The following is a 23440-nucleotide window of genomic DNA, read 5'->3' on the forward strand; positions in this document are numbered from 1 at the left end:
TAATTTTACCATTTGACACAGTATATTGAAGCACTGGTGGCAGGTTTACAAGTACAAGCAGAGCCACAGTTGAAATTTAAATATGAATAAGTCATCCATACTTACACTAACACCCAATAATGAATATTGAGTCACGGGAGTGCGACAGTTTTTCTAGTAAGACTTCTCAAGTCAAAGAATGATATATTACAAATTCATGCAAACGGCTTTGGCATTACATCACTAAGTGTTTTTAGCAAAAGCAATTTACTTTTCAGGAATATACGTGAGCAACTTGTCAATATTTAGGCGACAAATTGTGAGTAAAGGTAAGTTTTTAGCTCCGATTTAAATTGAAAGTGGAACCAACGCCTGTACCGCTGACTGCTTTCCACTAATTACTTACATGTCGTAACACAATAGTGTTAGATACAATATATATATATTTATTATATAATTTGTAATACTAAAGGCAGTTGCTGTTAAAGTGCACCGTAACATCCCTTTAACTAAATATGGCCCGTATCAAACCAAATTTCAAACTAAAATTTACAAATGAAACTAATAATAACAACGAACTGATATATTTAAAATGGACAACGTGCAGACAGTGGCAGTCATTAAATCGGCCAGAGAAAATCGAGGACAATAACAAAACAAGCTCGGCTAGAATAATGATAAAGAAAAGTAAACGAATCGATAACCTGGGCAGAAAAAAAATTACATACTTTGATAAATGGCCTATCCAATCAATAAGCTATGAACACATATTACATACATCGCAGGTGTCACAATAACGGCGTCTGTTGCCAACAAGCGATTGTCGCCACGGACAGGCTAGCGTGCCAGTTTATATCTGATATCAATCAGGAGCCCCTGGACGTGGTCTCGCGCAAATCATATCATCCAATTACGTGGCGAATATATATATATATACATATATTCATGTAAAAATAAGTCACCTAGACGACGAGACGAGATGCTGTCTCCGAATAAATTGTCAGAAAAATCATGATTAGCTTCTATATATACTGACCCTCACACGCACTCACATCATCACATGCATGGACACACGCGCACACCCCACATGCACACACACCCACACATTCCCATGCCCACCCATGTATGCATGCATGCATGCATGCATGCACCGACACACGCACATTATTTCCACATAACCAATGTTTAGAGCCACCATGCTCCTCTTCGGTACAACACATTACCACTACCTTCGACGGAAGGATCACGGTAGACCTCCGTCTATCATTGGGCAATCGCGAATAACGTGAGAAACATTTGCAAGGTCTACGATCGTGCGTTTGCAACGTGCCACGGCAGCCGCTGTGCGCGCTAGTGACATTGACCTGTAGCTAGCAGTATTCCACGCTGACACAGCATCAGTAATCAAGTGTGCAAAGCACAGCTTGCGAGCAAAAGTTGCAGCAAGGCGTCGCTTGCCTTCGGTAAGGGAACTTTCACATTATGTTCTAGAGTATACAGTCTATAGGTAAGCACAACACTATACGTTATGTAATAAAATATGTACATTATTTTCACCAGTTATGCAAAGTTACCTGAATTCAAGAACCCATCAAAAAACCAATTTTAGTAGGCACCACTGAAATAAATTGACCAAGAACTGCTAATGTTGGGGAAACAAGGTTGGCCAGGAGTGGAAGTGTCTATCTCACAGTCACTATATCGAACTGTTTACACGTTTCTCTTTCATTTTAAAGGTACAAACGATCATTTGCACGGTATATCAGTCCACAATATCACGACACAACTATTTCACGAGACAGTTTGCTCATGGCATTGTAAATTAAAATGGTAAAGAAATTATTTGGGTGGTTTTTAACCAAAATTTTGAAGACCCTGCTGATTGTGAACGTACCAAAATCTCTAACATAACCAGACTCTAGATGCCCACCATCACAAAACTACGTCGCGGAACCAAAGTGCACGGCTCACACTCGTACCTAATTCACGTCTCACAAACACGCCACTGCACTGCCCCTCTGTTATTTTGAAGGTGATATTAACACGTAGTGTAAACACACACATTCTTTATGAGACCACTTAATGTCACCTCACTTTCTTCCAGCCAGTCAAACACACGCTGCATATCAGCACTTCGTCTAGCTCTCAGAATTCACACGTAGTGAACACAAAACGTATGAATTAGAAGGGTTCAAGAGGCCATGGTCCAATCGTGAATACCACTGCAGTGAGCTAGACAATCACATAGGTATCATACACCTGTCACACAGATTCAACCCCTGGCTGCATCACTTCAGATTCATGGCTAGTTTTGGGGGTCAGTTACCAACAGCATACATCTTTAAGATAGATCGGTTTCATCTCAACAGTCGATAAAGGCAATTAAAACCAAAATGAAATCAAAGGAATTGAAGTGGAATGGAATAGGAATCTGGAAGAAACAACTGGCCCCAGAAGTACTGCTACTACTGCGACTATAAATGTTCATCCTGGTTAGACACTACTATTCACATTGCAGCTCGCATTGCAACGTCGCGCAATGCATGTCGATTCACATGCTGCTAGCTGCAAGTACTATTTCACGAGGAAGCTTTTTTGAAGGCCAATAAGGGTTAGAAGGCATATGCTTATCGTGGTTATAAGTGTTAATAATCGAACTACAGCAGTAAGTGTTAAACACTAACCCCCATCTGAGTACACAACGTCTAAACTCCGGTACAACTGTGGTGGACACGGGCAGAGAACATGACTGTCTTGGTGCACCAATTTACATAGGAAATAGAAAGACCTCGACTTTTTCCATTTTCACAATTAGATCACGTTTTTACAGTACACCAACACGAGGAATGTGACACAACATGCATGCGAACACACACACACGTGCAAAGAGAGAGAGAGAGAGAGAGAGAGAGAGAGAGAGAAAGAGGAAGAAAGAGAGACCAGGACAGATTGGTCCACGTGAAAACATACCAGCAAGCGTACAAGTCTTCCTCACAATATCACTCGGCAACATGCTGTGCTCCTCTCTGCATAGCAACGCATCTTTTCAGCGCGAGTCCACCACGTGCTAGCGACCGACCGCTCACCCCCCGTACACAGAAACGCCAACGATCGAGGACCACGAATGCTTCTGTCACCTCCCACCGATACCACCACTACCGTCACCACCACCGTCACCACATTTGATGGGTTTCGTTGACATGTGTATGAGTGAAAAATGTACAAGAGATGAGAAGAAACTCCCGTCAGGGCACGAGGAAGAACATGGAGACTATGACGATGATGTTGATGACGATGATGGTGATGATGATGATGATAATGAGGAGGAAGAATAGAGGAGTAGAGGTGCTATTTCTCGGAGAGAGAGAGGCTCTGGCCTTGCCACCGCCTCACATGACGTCGAGCGTAGGTGCTGCTGCTAGTTGACCATGAGTGTGTGCGACTCCATGGGCGCAGCCGAATCGTACAGGGTGTCTGTGTCTTGCGTCGGCTCACCCTGTAGCAGGCACGAGTTGTTCAGCGTACCTGCACCACAGTCACAGAAAAACCTGAAAGGAAAATAGTGCGGCACGGTTAGTCAGTTCATGGTTCATACAGGACTGAACAATTTTTCAAGGACTTTTCAAAGACATTTTATCGGACATTTTATAGGAATTCATACACAGAACAAAACATACCTGGATTAATTTGATAATAACCCCATTCTTAATCACTGTCACCTCTAAAACTTACCTGGATCAGATTAATAAACCCTTCTATACACTGTCACTTCTACAACATACCTCGATTTACTGACTGATTTGACTGACTTACTGTAATTTGTGATCATCATTTAACTGTCTATCGTGTCTATAGCTTTTTAAGCTCATTTAACACAATTTTTATTGAGGTTTGCACATTATTGATGGTACAAAATGTCTTTTTATTACAGGCAAGGATTCTTTCTAAAAATTCAAGACATTTTCATGAAATTCAAGGACATTTTCATGAAATTTAAGCACTAAACAAACATTTACTAAATTCAAGTACTTTTCAAGGACTCCCCTCAAATTCAAGGACTTTTCAAGGACTGTGCGAACCATGTCAGTTACACAACACCTGCTCTAACTTAGACGAGCTACTACTGCAGTTATTTTTGGAGGAAGGGATGAGAAATAGAAAGAAGGTTATGCACTCTGGTGTAATCTTGGCATGAAATCAAGTGCAAGCAAACACTGTACACAAAAAAACTAAGGGGGAAAAAGATATTAGAGTTGTTTTTGTGATATATTGATTATTTGTTAAATGGTTTTCACTCAAGTATTTTTTTAGATATACCGTATTCCCTCGAATAAACCCCCGGCGTTTATTGTTTTCGTCACACCAATGACCCCGGCGCCTATTCAAGCATGCCTTTATTCAGGCAGGGGCGTTTATTGTTTTACTGCATGCTACACCCAGTATTTAATTTATTTCCTTCGTAATATATCTAGAGACAGGCCTGTTATTTCGTGCAAAGATCTGGCCAAAACATGTTTTTTTAAATGTTTTTTTCACGAAGTTTTGTTTTACTCTGGTGACGTTCGCACCTGCTTGTTATCAATACAATTGAAAGTAATGAAAAACCCGTTAGAGAGAATTCACCGCATGGAACAATGGCACTTTATTTGATAACTTTTTTTAATGTCAATAGCAAACGTGAGCCAGACAGTCACAAACTGTATACCTATATATATACATCATCACCCACCCCCCCCCCGCGACTATTCAGGCTCCGGCGTTTATTGATTTAAAGTATCTTTACCCCCCCCCCCGGCCCTTAATCACCAGTGTTGTAGGTCTCGAGACCGGTCTTGGACCGTTTTCCTTGGTCTCGGTCTCGGTCTCTGGCGGGCTCGGAGTGCAATAACTCGGACTCGGACTCGGACTCGAGCCCTCCGGACTCGAGGACTCGGGTCGAGACCGGCTCGAGGCACTACATACATAGTTAGTCATAGATGCTGTTGTTGTCGGCGCTTAAATCGCGCGTGGGCCGAGTTCACGCTCATCAATTCGTATTCAACAGCGGCATAATAATTACACACGGCGCGCGTTAACCAATCGTCTACTGCGGCTGGCAGCAGTGATATAAGGGCAGAAAGGTGTAAAATGATGTCATGAACCTATGTGCGATGTACTAGTAGTACTACTATATGACCTCTACCACTTCGAAGGTAGTAGGTACTAGGTAGTCAGGTACTAAGTACTAGCACTCTCTCGATTTGGTTCAACAGGCCGTGTCATTCTCGTAAAACACTAATGGATCCGTTACTTGACACGTTTCGTTATGATCGTGTCTCTGTGTTTGGCTGACTATACACTTTCGAATGTCTACCGATGCACGGTTGCACCTTTTTCCCAGATCAATCTCATACGCCAAGTGTGATGATTGCACTAATATACATTCTACATACAATTAGAATGTTCGTTTAGCTTATAAGACAATGCATAATGCACGCAATTTTTATTCGTTGATTTTTAAAACGTTTTATTTCTCCACAGACGTTATTTCCTAGAGTCGAGGCCACCGAAATATGCTGCCAAAAGTGTCGACTTATGCAAGTTTACTGGTACTTTCTAATTTTATGCAAAACAATGTCGACTAGAGTCCTAGGGACATGGAAGCACCACGCCCGCCCCCCAATTTTTGAAAACACCATACATAGAAGTGAATTGGCCTTGTCCCGGGCGTGCCCCCGCTTTTTGTTGTACATCAAAAACTGACTCCGGTCGTGTGACTCGGGACTCCGTGTTTGGTGTGGACTCAGGGACTCGGGTGCGCGGACGTCGACTCGGACTCGGGGGGTGCGGACTCGGACTCGGTCTCGGACTCGGGGGGTGCGGACTCGACTACAACACTGTTAATCACACATGCCTTTATTCAAGCAGGGGCTATTATTCGAGGGAATACGGTATAGTATATTTAAACTAGAGTGTGTTTTACGAACCTATCATGCCTGATGAACTCCACATTGTGGCCGGCATGGCAAACTTTGATGCAATTAACACAGATGGCATTGCGATCAGTCGTGTTACATGTTCGACACCTAGGGCAAAACAAAGGATTCTTTACAATCAATATTTCCTCCAAGGTTAGACATTACCATTGGGCCATTAGCCTATGTAATAATTACATTTTCTCGCATATTGACCATTCATGCACCTACTACCATTGTACAAGTGTTGGGAGCTAATTCTAATTACCTGTAGAAGTCATGCATTGGGAAGCTAGTGTAGCTGGATATTTTGTACAGGCACTGGCCACTTTTCACTGCCTTTTCCACTGAGTTACGATTGTCAAAGATCTTGTTATCTGCAGAGATGTCAACACCAGAGATAATAATTTCATGTTTACATTAGATGAGTGCATTTTTCTTCTGAAAAGTCACAGAAACAGCATATCACCACAGCATTAATTCACACACTTATTTCCACATCTCTATTACAAATCTAAATAATGAATAGCAGCAAGCCTTCCCACAAAGAATACAATCAGGAGTTATGAAACAACTTTGGACCAACCGAAAAAGTCGTCTCAAAATTACTCAACTGTCAATTTCAAAATGCATAAAAGCATTCATGTCACACATTTTGACTAATAATAGCTTACCCACTCAAACCAAACTTCATAACTAATCTGAAAAATCTCACCAACTAAACGTTAGTAAGCCGGCCATTCATCGTTGTCACATTTCCTGACCAGAGCAGTGTTGTCATCACACAAACTAGTGTCGTCGTCACAGCTACCAGTGTCGTCGTCACACCAACCAATATTGTCACACCTACCAGTGTCATCGTCCCACCTACCAGTATTGTCACACCTACCAGTGTCGTTGTCACACCTACCAGTGTCGTCGTCACACCTACCAGTGTTGTCACACCTACCAGTGTCGTTGTCACACCTACCAGTGTCGGTCGAGTCACCCAACGCAGTATTGTTACACGCTCCAGTATTGTTACATCTACCAGTATTGTTTACAACCGCTACCAGTATTGTTACCTCTACGCAGTATATTCAGGATGAGATTGGATAATTTAATTTTCAGCTGAAATTTTTAATTAAAGCAAGACAGAAGGAGTGAGCAATGCGAGGACCGTGGCCCATCGCAATGCTAGGGAGTCCGGGGCATACTCCCCGGAATTTTTTTAAAGAATGGTGGCAATTTGGTGCATTCTAAGCTATTCTGAAGCACATTAATCAGAGACTCTTGAATCACCTTTTCAAGTTGTCAAAAGGAACAAACGAACATATAATAGGAAATGAGGGGGGGCTGAAAATAGGCCAATTTTTATTAAACTGTCTAGAACATAATGATCTTTTTCTGTTTACCGAGCACACCGCGCTTGCCTTTGTTTTTACTCAGACATAAGCTGCCTTGCTGCGACGAGAATTTGATATGAAAAAAAAGCAATGCGCAATGGAACAATCAGTCGACATAGTCATGCAGCACACCATGCACGCAGCAACATGTAAACTCCGGCCCCCAGGCCAGGCATGGCGTTACGTGATCAGGCTAGCTGCAATGTCTGGCCCTCTACTGGCAGTCTGTGAACGAGGATTTGTCTTTTCTGGTAACGCAAAAACAGATACAACTGTATCTTACTTCGGCTGTCAGCCTACTGTCTACACTCTAGCACCGTCTAATCAAGTCAGGTGCGGGTTGAGGATATATAATTGTTAAATTGGGTTAGGCAGTTGTTACCCCCCTCCCAATTTTCTCAACGAATTTAGAACGTTTGCACAACAAATCGACCCGGAGTTGGACTGTCAAATCGCGCGATTTCCGGCGGTCTGCGGAAGAATGCTCAATCCCGAGTATTGTTACACCTACCAGGTGTTGTCAAGGCGGCACCTACCAGTTGTCGTCGGTCACGGCTGAACCGAGTATTGGTCCCACCTACCACGCATACCGTGCGTCGTCACACAAGACTAGTGTCGTCGTCACACCTAACGCAAGTGTCCGTCGTCACAGCTAGCCAAGTGTCGTCGTCACACCACCGGTTTGTCGTCGTCACAACAAACTAGTGTCTTCGTCACATCCTACCAATGTCGTCGTCACCTCCTGGGCGCCGGGGGCCGCGCGCCGCCCGCCCCCCCCGCCCCCCCAGTGTCGTCGTCACACCTACCAGTGTCGTCGTCACACCTACCAGTGTCGTCGTCACACCTACCAGTGTCGTCGTCACACCTACCAGTGTCGTCGTCACACCTACCAGTGTCGTCATCACACCTACCAGTATTGTCACACCTACCAGTGTCATCGTCCCACCTACCAGTATTGTCACACAAACTAGTGTCGTCGTCACACCTACCAGTGTCTTCGTCACACCTACTAATGTCGTCATCACACCAACCAATATTGTCACACCTACCAGTGTCATCGTCACACCTACCAGTATTGTCACACCTACCCTTGAGGACCGGTGACACGCCGCTGGCGAGACACAGGCCGCCGAACTTGTTGTTGAAGATCTGGTTTCCCTCGAGCGTCGCCGTCGCGTTGTTCGTGATCTCGACGCCGGCCGCCATGCCGTCGAAGATGCGGTTCGTTCGCAACGTCGGGTGGCTCTGCGTGCTGATCAGCACGCCGGCCTGCGCGTTGCGGAAAATGTCGTTCTCCTCAAGCACACCTGCGTGAAACGAAGGTCATTATTAGTAGAGATTATTTATTACTCCGTTACCTGCGAACGCTGCCACATTAATGGCAAACTGCGAAATGCATACGTAAATGCAGAGCGCGATTATCACACCACGTTACCTGTGGATGAGGCCGCATTCGCATCCGTCGCACAAAAACGAACGGCTACGCATCATAACTGATCGCGTTAACGAAATTAACAACGAAATTTTAAAAAGGAATATTATGACATTCGGGGGACGACGTCCAAAGCTGCCGTCGGAGGCGCGGGTAAATTAAATTCGATTAAATTAAATTCACTTTATTTACACTTATGAATTGCATTCTGGAGGAAAACCCGCGAGAGACGCCCGTACCTCTGCCTCCGTTGAAGATGCATATGCCGCCGTCCCTGCCGTCGTGTATCTTGTTGCGTCGCAGCACGGGGTTACTGTCCGTCTTGATCCAGACGCCGGCCATCGCGTTGTCGAAGATCTCGTTGCACTCGAGCACGCCGAGGCCGCCGTTGTAGACGAGCACGCCGCCGTTCTGCCCGCCCCAGATCTTGTTCTTCTTGATCAGAGGATTGCTGCCCGTCCTGAAGCACCGCAGAATGAATATTAATACACGGGTGAAAACATTTACAGAAAACGCGGGTGCTGACAATACTAGTCTCATTCTTGACGGAGCATGCAGCCTTTCTGCCTGCCCCAGATCTTGTTCTTCTTGATTAGCAGAATGCTGCCCGTCCTGAAGCACCAAGCGATGCTATGGAGATCATTTAGACTTCATTTGAATCATCAAATTAAATCATCATTTAGAAATCTTTTTGACTGATTGCAGCACTTTTTTTCGGCGAGTTTATTTTTTAGAAACGTTTCTTGTCCTTAAACTGTTACCGGATATGAATGCGTTTCGAGCAGTTTAATAATGGCATTTTTAATTTACAATAAATAATTAAAATGATAATAAATGATAAAATATGTAGTAAAAATCTAATAATGTCACTAATGGCATCATTATACAGACACGGTTTTTTTATACAAATTTCACCATGGCTTAGTCAATAACCAGCAACAGTACAGATTTGCTGTAAATGCTTTGACACCCAAATTAGGCGAGGTAAAACCTACCGGATTTGAACGCCGGAATAGAGATGGTTGAATATATCATTTTCTTCCAATGTTCCGTGACCATTATCATAAAAGTACACGCCCACCTGTATGAAAGAATGTTATTACTAGTTGCCAAAACCAATACACGCAAAAAACAAAAATAATTACAATCGCTAAATATGTGTAAACATCACAAGAACGAACGTAATAACAGCAATATATTGTAGTTTTGAATGTACATACTGACATAGGCAACAGAGAAGCTCATCCACTTGTGCTGAGGATAAGTGGACTTGATGTTAATGGGGATGAAACTTGGGATTACATATATATTGGACATAAGAGTGGATGAAAGTTCTAAAGAGGAAATGGACTTCCCATGCTTCGTGTCCTGTCCACAAGATATCAGCGTTGCTTACCTGTTTGCCGCTGTGTATCCTATTCCTCCTGAGCACGGGCGTGCTTCCCGTGGTGATCCACACACCGGCCAGCGTGTTGGAATAGACCTCGTTCTCCTCAATCAGACCTTGACCCTTCTCGTGCTGAAATCAGACAAACGGTCAACCGTCACACTTTACTAATCGTCAACAGTGCAAATTAGACAGAAAAACTATTCCTCATTAACCTAAGCCTCCTTATTCCGTGTAAAAACTTTAAAGCGTCAGTCGACACCACTTCATATCCTGACCAGAAACACGTGACAGTTGTCCTACCTCACTGACCACTAGTTACATTGCCACAGGTTACAGACCATTGGTACTGTGATTCTGTGAGAACAATTTTAATATGGGATAACTCATGTATGATGTTATTGATGAAATTACATCATACATGAAATTAGCATACAAGCAGTTCATGTTTTATGCATTGCAAAGACAAGCATAGCTGTTATGAACCTCTTACCACATATATGCCCCCATGCTGGCCATGGTGGATTTTATTGTGCCTCACAATTGGGTTGCTATTAGTTCGTATCTGGATTCCTGCCAGTGCATTTCCTGTAACAAACAAGAAAATCTGAGAAACTTGCTATTAAAAGGTATTTTTTATGATAACATCTATTTAATGAACGTAATTGCATTAAACCGGCTACTGAACATGATCTCACATAGATCTTACCATATATATTATTGTATTCAATGAGCCCTCTTCCTTCTCCAAATATGTACACTCCACCTTGGTGCCCATCATAAATCTCATTCCGCCTACAAAACAAATGATATCGTTAATGCCTACCGCAATCGGACTTTACTGAAATAAACACGTGAAGCAGTTCTCTAACTTTTGGAAACATTTCGAGATATTTCATCGCAAAATATTCTTCAAAATTCGCAATTCCAAAACCATTCTCTCATTTTGCTGGCAAGTTTCTTTGCAACAGATCAAGTAATTCATGCAAAAAAGATGCAGATATTTGTGATCTATGCGCGAAAAAAAATCACTGCGCGCCGAACGCCTTCTCGGGCACCTTCGAGGCTCCATATCCGGCCGCGATTCACTGACCGATGACCGTCGACCGGTCCCAGCCAACGCGCTCTCGTACCTGATCGTCGGGTCGCTGTTGGACGTCACCCAGATGCCCGCGAAGCTGTTGTTGTGGATCTTGTTCTCGAGGAACTGACCGCGGCCGTTCTCGTGCACGTAGATGCCCCCCGTCTGACCGTGGTGGATCTCGCAACTGACCACCGTCGGGTTGGCGCCCGCCTTCACCTCAAAGCCAGCGATCCTATTGTTGTGGATGTCGTTCGCTTCGAAGTAACCCTGTTAATGATTACGTCTCGTAAGAACGTGTACTGAGTACAACACCATTACACCATGCTGCACAGCGCGACAGTAGCCAGCTACGAGAAGAGAAGCTAGTTGGTCACGTGAGCAGATATACGTGGGACGGCAGTGCACACGTGAGTTTAGGTTCTTTTAGGATTGAGCTGTTAGCATGTACGGACGTGTCTCGTAGGAATAAAGAGAAATCGTTGTACAGAAATTCAGTACTTTTCTTGTGGTAGTATTATATTGAACAAACCCTGCCAGTGAATGAATGCATGTAGAGATTAATTCTTCATCGTCTTGGGGAGACAAGGAGCCATACATGACTCTTGTGCGCAGAGTTACGGTCATACCATGTTAATGTACTCCATGTAATGTAATCGTGGGTTCAGTAAATAAAAATGAGCACTCGTGAAATGAGTGTATGAGTATATTATGTAATGTTATGGATAGATTATCATAGCTATTTTCTTTCTCTTAGCTATATCATCTTTGCTATTCATTCTTCTTCTGGGAGGAGTATCTAATCCAAATCCTATATGCAGAAAGACTTGCATCTCTTGAGAGAATTTGCATCCTACTATTATTGTAGAACTAGTACCAGTAGTGAACAATGGATTCAGTACATTAGCTAAATTTTTCAGGACGTGCTAAGCAAGGAAATAATTTTGCATTTGTTTTAGATTGCAAGTCTTTAAAGGAATGTACAAACCGTACATACAGTCAGAAAAAAAACTACATGGGAGTGCAGGAAATCACTGATGGTGCAAGAGTAGCGGGAAATAGAAGAAATTGACAGACTGCTCGAGCTATCCAATTTACCACCAGTCCCCCATTACTTTTTACCACTCCCCATATTCACGTACCTGCCCGTTTTCGAACGTGAATATTCCAACATCACGGCCATGGTGTATGTGATTACGCCTCATGATGGGATTAGCGTGGTTTTTCACCCACACTCCAGCCAGTGCATTTCTACTGATCTCATTGTCCTCATATGTTCCCTATACACAACGAATGCAAACAAAGTCATACGCCCAGTCTACCACACAGAAGATCAATGGAAACAGTCTCACAGTAATGCACAATGAAAAGCGATTGAACCACTGTTGCTTGTAATTGCGAGACAAGAAACCGTATCATGAACCACAATGGTATATTGATGAACATCCTAACACATGTTGGCACTGAGTACTAATTGCCACTAACATTGCTATAATACATTGAATATGACCTTAGAAATGCAATTTAAAATGATGTACAGAGATAGAAATAAGGAGAAAAAAAGAGATGGTCCACATGAACCATGTAGTATGAAATTTAGATGGTCCTCCTAAATTTCAAATTGTTCTCTAAAAGCAATGCGGCGTGCAAGCGTAAGAAAGAGATTTTACATGGTGATAAAATGGTTTAATTATAAGTAGGTCTCAGGGGAGAGATAATGATCCGCTAGATGGCACATTATTAGTGTGTTGTGGATATAGAAATCAGTTAACCGTAACCCTAATTCTAAAATAAAACCAAATTAGCCAAAAATAATAAAAATAAATAAGAGACAAAATTAGCCAATCAGAGCCGTCCCCTAGCAGATCACTATCTCTCCCCTGTGCAAAATTTTTTAATTATTCACCTACAATAAATGTATCAAACGATACAGTAATTGTTTATTCACTTTAATAGTATATTGGTTAATAAAGCTGTTTCAGTAGAATTTAGTTGAACCCATAACACCGGAACATAGTATCTATGTCTCAAATATGGTACCGTAAAATATACCGTAAAATGAGACCAAAATATTCAATGGTCCGTCGGACCATTGACTTTGAAAATCTGATAGGATGGTTCTCCTGATTATTTGATGGCCCCGGACCATCGGACCATCGATTATTTCGACCCCTGATGTATACATATAATTTATGAGTTTTGATAGATAGGCTTCCTGGCTCAATAGATACCCATACAATGATTTCACCAATACCTCTTTAGTTAACCTTCAATGCGTTCATTGAGGATGCACATACGACTCAAGCATGCACCGCGTTCCAACTATAAAACCACTCTGGTAATATAACTACAATGGCGGTTGATGATAACAATAACGGTGGTCTCAGTGGTACGCGACTTCACACCGAGCGATGCTAACGGTCGTCGGTAGTGGCAACTAATACCAAAATTCGCTCTGCGTGAAGGACCATGGGAGAGATGACTGCAGCGTAACTTCTGCCTACCTGTGCGTAATCGGTCACGTAGAGTCCCACGTTTTCGCAGTCGCTCACATCACAGTGCTTGATCACTGGATCGGCGCCGACGCCGGACACACACACGGCCGCACCGACTGGAGACGAAGCGAGACAGAGACGACGTTACAAGACTTACGATCCTTTTCACTGATAGAATACATGCAAATATGTACCAAGTTACAGTTGCTACAGCAACAGACACAGGCATAGCAGAGTGGATGCTATAGCAACTACAACTAACATGTACTGTTCTTGCTGTTGTGTGGGGGGGGGACCAATAATTGGGTCAAAACAACAACAACAAACACACAAAAACTCAAAAACTTGGGTGAATGAATCATTCGGTTAAACATACAAATCAACACTGCATTCGGGAACACAACTGAAATCTCACCATTAATTGCTACAGCAGCAGCCCAAGACTGTCACATTGTTTACGATTGTGTTATTCTAAAATCAATGACGATTAGCGCAGAGACATCAAGGGTACTCATTCGCTACAGTGTACGTAAATTAAAGATTTTCTAGGTTTGCCTACTGTTGTTCTCATGCAGATGTGTGTAGATACGAGCGTGAATTTTTAGTGACATGCAATCAACTGTAAACATGAATCAGTACACGTTTTACATTTCAAAATAATTCTAGACTTTTTATGGGGCACATTATTAGGTTGGACTGTGTATTTTTGTCCAAGTTACGACACTATAAACAAGCAAATGCTGCATATTGGTCAACGGCTCAATCCTAAAACCCCTGCTGCAACCTGCGAAACTGCTTTAAATTCTAACATTTGTTTCAGCTGGAAGACGCACACCATCTACTTATCTTATGACCATGCACGTTTTAATGACCAATTACAGAGGTCAACAAAAACATGGCAGCTGACTGAATTCACATCGCAGTGACAACCCACTGTACTCACATCAGACCAAGCTTGAGATATTTACCTCTTTATCAACTGGTACATATGGTACTTATACACACATATACAAGTGTGGCTATGTGCACGCACGCATACACGCACAAACGCACACACAGAAAGCAATATGGATTTCTGCTCATACCAGTACAGGGGTAAATTTACATGTACACTCCTACTGGAATAGATATACAGGAGTAGATTTATTAACCCATGCTCGTATATTGAATTAACAAATTAGGTTAACGGTTTTATTTGTGTACGTGTATATATTTACGCCCACACATGTACAGCATTCTATTTATACAGATGTACAAGGTTATATTTGTAAACATATATGTACATGGAACCTATTTATGCAAATAAAACATAGGGCTCTTTCTACGCAAATACACGTGCAGGAATAAATCTTTACGAGAATAATTTCATATCGGGTTTATCTGTATATAGCTTTACTAGTGCGCATGATACCAGTGTATATGAATATAGTGGACAAATTGTTTTTCTGGAAATTACCTATATCAGGAACATAGCTAACCCATTTTGCTTGGGGCAAAGCGGTGACTGCCATCGACCATGTAATGTATCTACCGTACGTCACTACTGATGGGGGGGCACAACTGCCCCTCTTGCTTTATGCTTGCTACAGCTCTGTTTGTATATATATGCACAACAAATATACCATTCATTGGCCCACTTACCAACCTACTGTTGAAGTTCTAAATCAACTTTCTGCAGTTTCACCGAAATTTTCCAAGCGCAGCCTCACTTGGTAATAAGGGTGGCAATAACAGGAAGCTGGGACTTCATTAGTAAAAAAGTACAATTAGGAAAAATCCGCGGTACTTACCGACAGAAGTGCTGCGGATGACACAATGATCCACTACTGGGGAGCAGTTCTCTGTCACCTCTAGACAGTAGTGTTTGTGAGGTGGCACTGACGACGTCACATCTGGACAGAACTGTCAACATGCAATGACGAGAGTGACTTGCAGCAGAATTAGAATCTCACAACAACACCGGTGCTGTGGTTACCCTTCTTACTGGCAATAGTGCCTCTAAAATCAGCAAACTCCAAATGCCTGCTCAATCTGATTTGCCTCTGTGCCTTTCCCTTACATTCTATACAGTAATACCACCAAGTTACATAAGTAATGAATTCTAGAAAAACATGCATAATGTGAAAATCTGTAACGTGAATAACGTTTTTCCATCGACTTCTATTAGCTGCGGTCACATTGTGAATTGCCCTTACTTCCCTAACCTTGCTTGTATGCAAATAAAGACATGCACTGATGACCGTAACTCGCACACTTAAAAAATGTAAACAAACACATTGTCAGAGAGATTCGGTCACCTTCACAAAAACACAAGTTTCATATAAACACTCTGACCCACGCAAAATCCGATTTTTATAACTATTTATATGTTTGTACGCAATTTTCATCTATCCAAAAATAACTGTAATTTAGTTTTATGTCAGAGAAAATAGTTTAGTGTTACGAAAATTAATCTTGTCATAAAACACAATGATAAAGAAAAATCAGCCTGTTGCTACAGACATTAAAACTTCACATGCATGTTACCATGTACACCTGGTATCTAGAGCGGATTCTAAAAAATCAAAATTTCCAGAAAACAGAATGAGCTTAGGTACCAACTAATCGTGTTTGTTGTATGTAGTTCTCCTGCCACATTTATCATTTCACATTTGCCTCAAAGTCATTATACTATACTATTACAATAAACTGAGACCTGTCATCACGTGTTCTTTCTACAAATTTATTTTAGAGAAGATTTCTAGAATTCTTAACTGATGAACTAGACAAATATTGTGAATCTCTTACACTAGCAAAGATTTCACTTTTCCCCCAACCTTTCTCATATTTTCTCGACTGATCTAATGCCTACGGGTACTCCTAGTGCATCACCAAGTGTATAAAGTAGGGTAAGAATCTTAGAGCACTCACACCAATATTTTCACCAATATGTGCCCTGAGCTGAATTTCAAAATAGATCGTCTCTCTATTACGTGACTTGTCTACATATTGAGATAGATTAGGGTACCAGTCTAGAACCATTCATGTGATGTAAACGCATGCACGTGTTTTGTGGCAGCTTTTTCATAGATCGTTTTCCTTCATCTCAGGAATGCGGGTGCAAGTTTGCTGTTCATTTGCTGTTTGCTAGCCTATAACAGCACAAACTCGTAGTGAATTTTACGCTGAAGTAATCAGTATTCAGTAATATATCCGCTAACAGGTGAGACCTAACTTGTCTACATTTAATATGATTTATTATTCATTTTTTAATTTATTGAAGAGATGATAGGTTTAAACAAGTGCCGCAGAGCGACAGCGCTCATCTAACGTCTACTGCGGTGACTCTGTGGTGGAGTGGTGGGATTCTAGTAAACCCTGCTAGTCCCAAATGTGTTCACATACACGCCGAAACAGTGGAATGCACAGGGATGGTATCAGTAACCTTCTCAAAAGAATGTTCGTTGGGATCGTTATGAAAGCTGCCACGAGAATCGGCGCTTACGTTTAGGTTGGTTCATTTCACGAATTAAAGATGGAAGCTCCCATCATACGTAGTAGCAACAACTATTTGCAAGACAGAATAGGTAAGCCACTCATCCATTTACCTACGCAAGCCTACAGGCTGCAAATTGCAATAGAGAGCTGCCACCTGTAACCAATTAAGGCAGGCAAAAAACGCACCAGACACATGCATCTGGCAGCAGCCACTGCAGTGGCATACGTTACATGTAACATACTGACAGTACAGAATGACATAGAAATTATACGATTTAAGAACATAAACCTTCTTCAAGCAAATTTAGCTTTGAAATTTCACTGTAACATTGTAGCCTCATACATCCAGGCATGTATAGATTCTAGACTAGCCAACCCGCAGTCAAATTCTTTCTAACACAGTACCACAGTTAACAAATCCATGTTTAACCCTCCTCTTGAGGGTCAAAAGGCGTTATCCGACACTTACTCTTCGCATCAGCAGAAGGACATTTCATGGTCCTTTCAATAAAGCCAAAAAATGCTAGTCACCGCTGAAACAAAAAAGTTTTTCAATCGCTCGTCAGACCATGTCCTCAGAAAATGTATAAAATCTGGGCCCTTGTGCCATGTGCCTCCAATTTCGGCACAGTGAATGGCTTTTCCACCATGATGGCTATACACGACTATCAGAGCCTAGGTCGAGCCGTTTAAGATTTGTGCGCGCAATTCTGCATTCTCCTCCCTATACCTTAAGTTAAGGAGTGAATGTTCCCCCTTTTTACACCTCTTGACCTTTGACCTTTGACCCCCAGCTTCGACATCCCAACTCGTTTTCGGATTACCCCCCCACGTCCCGAATATCGTGACCGTGTACCGTCGAGCCGGTTAAGATTTGTGCCCAACTGTTGACGGGACGCCACGGACGCCACGGACCGCATCCATCGCGATTCTACAAGCTGCATCTGACTATGTCAGATGAGCTAAAAACATTATTGCATGGCAACATTCCAGGATTCTGCCCAGACCTTTAACACATGTTGGAAACTGACATGTCTTCAAATGTGGAAGCTAATCTGCAACATCCCATAAATCTTTCAACATTGTCTTACTTGCCTAATCAACATTGTCTTAATTTCCTAATCAACATGTCTTAATTTCCAGCCGTGTTAACTTTTGACAACCCCAACAGTCGTGCTGTTTTTTGACAGCTTTATGAATACGTCTCCAAACTAATATAAGCTTAATTGACTCCAATTAGTAATCAAAGATGAACTGCCTGACTACACAACATGCGTTCTCAATTTCCTTCTGAAATTCCTAACCCTGCATGTTGCACTTTAGCCTGCAACTATGAGTTCCTTACCTTTAGTGTGACATATCCCAGATATGCCTGATTGGCGCCCTCCACAAACATTATTGTAGATTCACTTTGTCGTTCTAATATCACATGTTCCGCTACGTTGCCTGGTGCTGCAAAAATTCAGGGAAAAAACATGTCTATTAGGTTTTCAATTTCAGTATAAAATATTACTTGTACAGCAACTGGGAAAAAGCCAAGCACTTCTGTCTGAACCATGATCAGATACTAGCTGCGTATGTTACAACAAATCGGAAATTAATTGCAATCAATTGTTCGATCCCAATTCCACGTAGTCCAGTTAGACATTTTTACCTGGACATCTTCGTTCTATGATTTGTTCATTCCTGATTTATGACTTGATTTCAAGAATGAATTGGACTTTCATAGAAACAGCCAGCCACTCGAACAACTCAACAACATGTCAACGTTTAACAAAATTCGGCATGAAAACCTTCCCAGTGCACGTACAAAGTGTAAAAGTGATAAACAAAAGAAATGGTTATTGCACAGAAACCAATACATTCTTTCCATTCTACATTATTAACAGCAATCCGCAAAACTAAATAGAATTCAATCAATTCCACTTTAAGTCAGATGGCAAATCTGAGATTTTTTAATTCACTTTCAGGATTTTATTAAACTGAACAGACTGAATCAGACTGGAATTTAGTAAAATGAAACAGAATTTATGAGGTGACACATACACGTATTTACCTAGGTGAAACATTCCAGTTGATTGAATTACAAAAAAAAGATAACCTATCAAGGTCATCCGATACTACTAATTTAAACTTGGGGAACTGATTGGGGAACATACTGCACAGCAAGGTTTATATACCTCGTTTATGACGTCAGACAGTCGTTGTTTTTATAAAATATGGAGAATGCATTACATGCATACTCACCAGCACCGATGAGTTGCACATTTGTGTCAATGATAAGCCATTCACCACTGTACATGCCCTTGTGAATGAACACCAATGGATGCTTCATATCCTCAGAGTCGTTAAACGCTGCTTCTATCGTCTCAAAGAACTGACCACATTCGAATAGAAAACACAGTCGTTAGCACACGTAGATTAAAAACATTATTATACGGCTGCGCATGTATCAGCAGAAATCAAATCTCATGACGTAGCACTATATGGTAACAAAGGCAACAGTCTGTCTGCATTGCCAAACACAACTCCGCAAAATATTGACTTGGTAATTGGCGAGTAGAATACACACATGTAAGCTGGAAGGAAGAAATTTCCACAATTGACACAATCAGGCATATTTCATTTTTTCTGTTTTAAACATTTTCAGTCATTTATTCCAGTGAGGTAGTTACAATGACAAAAGAGATTAATAAAACATAGCTGAAGAAATTACCGCATGAAAACATAAATGAAAGCGTAAAGGTACCTACCGATATGTGCCTTCCCTTGTACCTTTCTGGAGCTTCTTCATATTTGGCATGGAACCCAGGTCTGACGTGCAAACCTCGATACTACAAATAACAAGTTTAATTACAGTGAATATTCTTGTTTACGCTGCATTTCTACATCTGCTGCATTACTCGCAAACACCTGCTCGACACGAGACACAAGTATATAGGCATGACGAATGTTACACACAGTCAACTCACGGCAACAGATAAATTAACACCGTCGTTTTCACGGCTAGAGTAAAAGTTCACTTGTCAATGAGGGCGGGTCATTACGATACTCTTACCAAAGACTTGAAACTTCCTTTCCAAGGGTTTTCGTACTCAGATTCATCTGGCTGAATGAACTCAAACTTGCACGGCTTAGGGTTCATCAATGGAAGATCATACTCGAACACACTTTGGTACAATGTTTTCCTAGACAGAAAGACCGAAGAGATCGTAAAAAATCACTGCCGCAAAACCTCAGGTGCAGTGTGAGAAAGAATCCAGAACAAGAGTTTCTTACCATGTTACGTATATTATTATTAATATTATTAAACAATGAAAAATCACATACATTATCTGACATATACCTGTTTGACAGGAGATACATTTACTGAAGCAGAGGATATATAGTGGATATTTAAAATTTCATTTACTCAAACTCAAATGGTCCATCATCAAACCAAAACTGTTTTTAAAAAAAACGTCACCTTAGCAAATCATCGCATAAACTATGCATTACTTACCATAGCTCTGAATCATTGGCAACGGTGTTAAAACGCTTGCACACTTGTGACACACGACACAGATCCTGCTCTAGCAGGTAAGAGAATATGTTTAGTATCACCTCATCTGGAAGTTCATATTGTAAAAAATATGCAGCCGTACTGCTACCTAGAAAACAAATACCAACAGCAATAAGCATAAACACATACTATTTACATTCGAGTAACATTGCACAAGCGGAAAAACGCAGTTTTCACATGTTCACAGTATTTCTACTTTAGCATCGGCTCTAGTATTTACGCACAGGTGAGGAACAAACACTGTACACATACTTAATTACAATGCAAAGCTTGACAGTGCATTTGTTTAACGTTAGCATAACCACATACTATTTACAATCGAGTAACATTGCACAAGCAGAAAACACAAAGTTTTCACATGTTCACAGTATTTCTACTTTAGAATCGGCTCTAGTATTTACGCACAGGTGAGGAACAAACACCCTACACGTTCTTGATTACAATGCAAAGCTTGACATTGCATTTGTTTAACGTTACCTTGGGAGGCCTCGTCCTGTGCCGACCTTGACCGCCTCTGCCGTTTACGCGGCGTGTTTGCCGCTGATACTGGACTAACATCCCGCCGTAACGACGTTCGGCGCAAGTGATATGGATGTGAAGTTTGACTAGGTGTTGGACTTGATGGGTGGGCAACGCATGCTGCTGCTGGCTCCGCGCTAGCAACATCGCCTGAAACGTCCACAAACAGGTGTGATTAGTGTAAATTTAAGGGCTATTAACGTCAAGTCTTACTACACGATCTGGGAGTGATCACCAAAACATGATATCACATGATAATTACTTTGATGTTTACCTTTTAAATTAAATTAGTGATAACACACAGAAAACCAGGGTTCTCCCCAGGAATTTCAGAAGGCATGTAATTAATGTATAAATGGTTTTTGGGAATTTACGAATTTCACATGTGATATGAATGACATGATTCGATTACACTTATGTACAGGTGATGATACAGGGCTCCAATACAGAGATTAACTTAATGTTTGGAATATATAATACAGCACGACTGTGTTATGATTGTAAAAAGTAAACACAGCTGGAAATTAAGCATGTTAGGGGATTTATGTTTATGGCACAAATTAGCTATGGGTTTGATGAAATGTCAGACCTGACATGCAATTTAATGGTCTGGGGGAACCCAGAATTCTAAGTACTGTGTGCTACAATTCTGGTAGTGATAATATCACATGTCTAGTATTAGATCTGCATGTAGGATAGTATAAAATTTTAGAGACATGGGCTGGAACTTAGCACAATGAAACGCACATCACTTTGCACTTTTAGTACTAGTAAAACAACTAAGTACTAATAAGTTATGTAATATGTACACTTAGTACACCAACAACGGTTTAGAAGAGCACACCTAAAATACATCTAAATTTGTATTTAGTTGATCACAAGTGTTTCCTTGTTATTTTACACAAACAGCAAGTTTTTATACCGGAATTGTAAAAATAGCAACAATTCTAATAGAAACTACATCAACTGCACACAAAACTCACTCTCTGATGGTGCACAATGAGTACAATCACTCACCTGACTGTACATGACCATAACAGCTTGAACACATACAACTTACAAGTTACATCACCATCACAACACCCATTGCCAGTTACTTCGGTTCAAGGATAGAGAACATATGGGTCCCAATAAAACCAATGTCATTTACATCAATATAAATATAATATTATATCAATATAATAGGTTATGGTTAGGGTTAGGGTTAGGCACATTGGTTTTATTGGGACCCATGTTCTCTATCCTTGGGCCGTTACTTCTATTTTGAGCTAGTGTAGAAATTGACCCTGTGTTAATTTGGAATAACCACAAACAAAACCTACTTATTCAAACAAGGACACTGATATATCAAATCATTAATCATTAATGTACATGTAACAGGGAGTGTTGATGACAGTCCGTAGACTAGTGCCATACTCGTAACAACCTGAATTGAATACAAAACAGGACTGAGGAGTATTCAATTTCTCAGCAACACCTTTAAATAACAACTTTTCATGATATTAATTGAATATTGGTTACTAAACTTTGCCGACTAACACAGTTAATGAAATAAGCAGTGCTTGCAATGACTATATTCTAACTCTAACAAGGGATTGTCAGCAATGACAGCATGACAATTAAATTGCCTGTGCCTGAGAAGTCAGTCATGTCCTTGTACACAGATGCCTGCGTTCTAAATAATTTACCCTCTATTCCAGGCAATGGTAGCCTTTTCCTTGATTTCCTACATGATCTGCGAGTATTTATACGTGTAGCTCTCATTGAATTTGAAGACATTCTTGTCAATATTCAAGGAAACAGTGTAATACGTATTGATAATGCAAAAGAACACTTTCAATAGAGAGCAGCCATTTTCTTTGTCGTCCCCTGACCCAACCAATCACAGTGCCAGCTTTAAGTCACGTTACCTTGATAGTCTACATGTAACTTGCCCAATCACATTCCAATGGGTGCGACGCCACAACATGGATTCTTATTTCATTCTCGGCAGTCCCATTTGTTTTACTGATTTATGAGATGATCGTGATATTTATTGTTATAACTAACATTTTTATTAACATATACAGCAGCCCAATGGCCTGATTATCCATTATCTTTTGTTATTAGGTCATTGGTTGTTGGTTATTAGGTCTTTATTTACAAGTTCCACACATTGTACCTTCCGGC

At 41.2% G+C, this 23440-nt stretch overlaps 1 protein-coding gene across 2 annotated transcripts; it reads right to left on the reverse strand.

The window, feature by feature from the left end:
* LOC106805980 (F-box only protein 11-like) lies at positions 1-23129 on the reverse strand. 2 transcript variants are annotated; one of them, XR_001393484.1, is made up of 21 exons: positions 22960-23129; positions 21230-21421; positions 20693-20840; positions 20249-20378; positions 19944-20024; positions 19438-19567; positions 18536-18642; positions 15504-15615; positions 13723-13829; positions 12361-12498; positions 11271-11488; positions 10847-10932; positions 10631-10725; positions 10147-10269; positions 9746-9831; positions 8990-9210; positions 8407-8625; positions 6202-6310; positions 5946-6044; positions 1736-3527; positions 1-1685 (listed from the first exon to the last, which is right to left on the reverse strand). XR_001393484.1 is itself a non-coding variant. In XM_014807793.1 (20 exons), exons 1-20 carry the CDS (start codon positions 23048-23050, stop codon positions 3398-3400), a joined length of 2622 nt encoding a protein of 873 aa, XP_014663279.1. In that variant the 5' UTR covers positions 23051-23129; the 3' UTR covers positions 1-3397. The 2 variants fall into 2 exon arrangements, 1 of the variants encoding a protein (XP_014663279.1); XM_014807793.1 differs by having other exon boundaries at positions 1-3527.
* Between the last annotated feature and the right edge of the window lie 311 nt (positions 23130-23440).

This window comes from Priapulus caudatus, unplaced genomic scaffold, assembly GCF_000485595.1.
Source record: "Priapulus caudatus unplaced genomic scaffold, Priapulus_caudatus-5.0.1 Scaffold135, whole genome shotgun sequence".
In the NCBI taxonomy this organism is placed as follows: Eukaryota; Metazoa; Priapulida; class Priapulimorpha; order Priapulimorphida; family Priapulidae; genus Priapulus; species Priapulus caudatus.

Coding starts and splice junctions, on each gene's coding strand:
- LOC106805980 (XM_014807793.1), bottom strand. CDS start 23,050: ATGTCTTCAAATTCAATGAGAGCTACACGTATAAATACTCGCAGATCA. Junction 10,933..11,270: donor AACAGCGACCCGACGATCAG/GTACGAGAGCGC, acceptor TTTGTTTTGTAG/GCGGAATGAGATTTATGATG. Junction 6,045..6,201: donor CCAATGCATGACTTCTACAG/GTAATTAGAATT, acceptor GTTTTGCCCTAG/GTGTCGAACATGTAACACGA.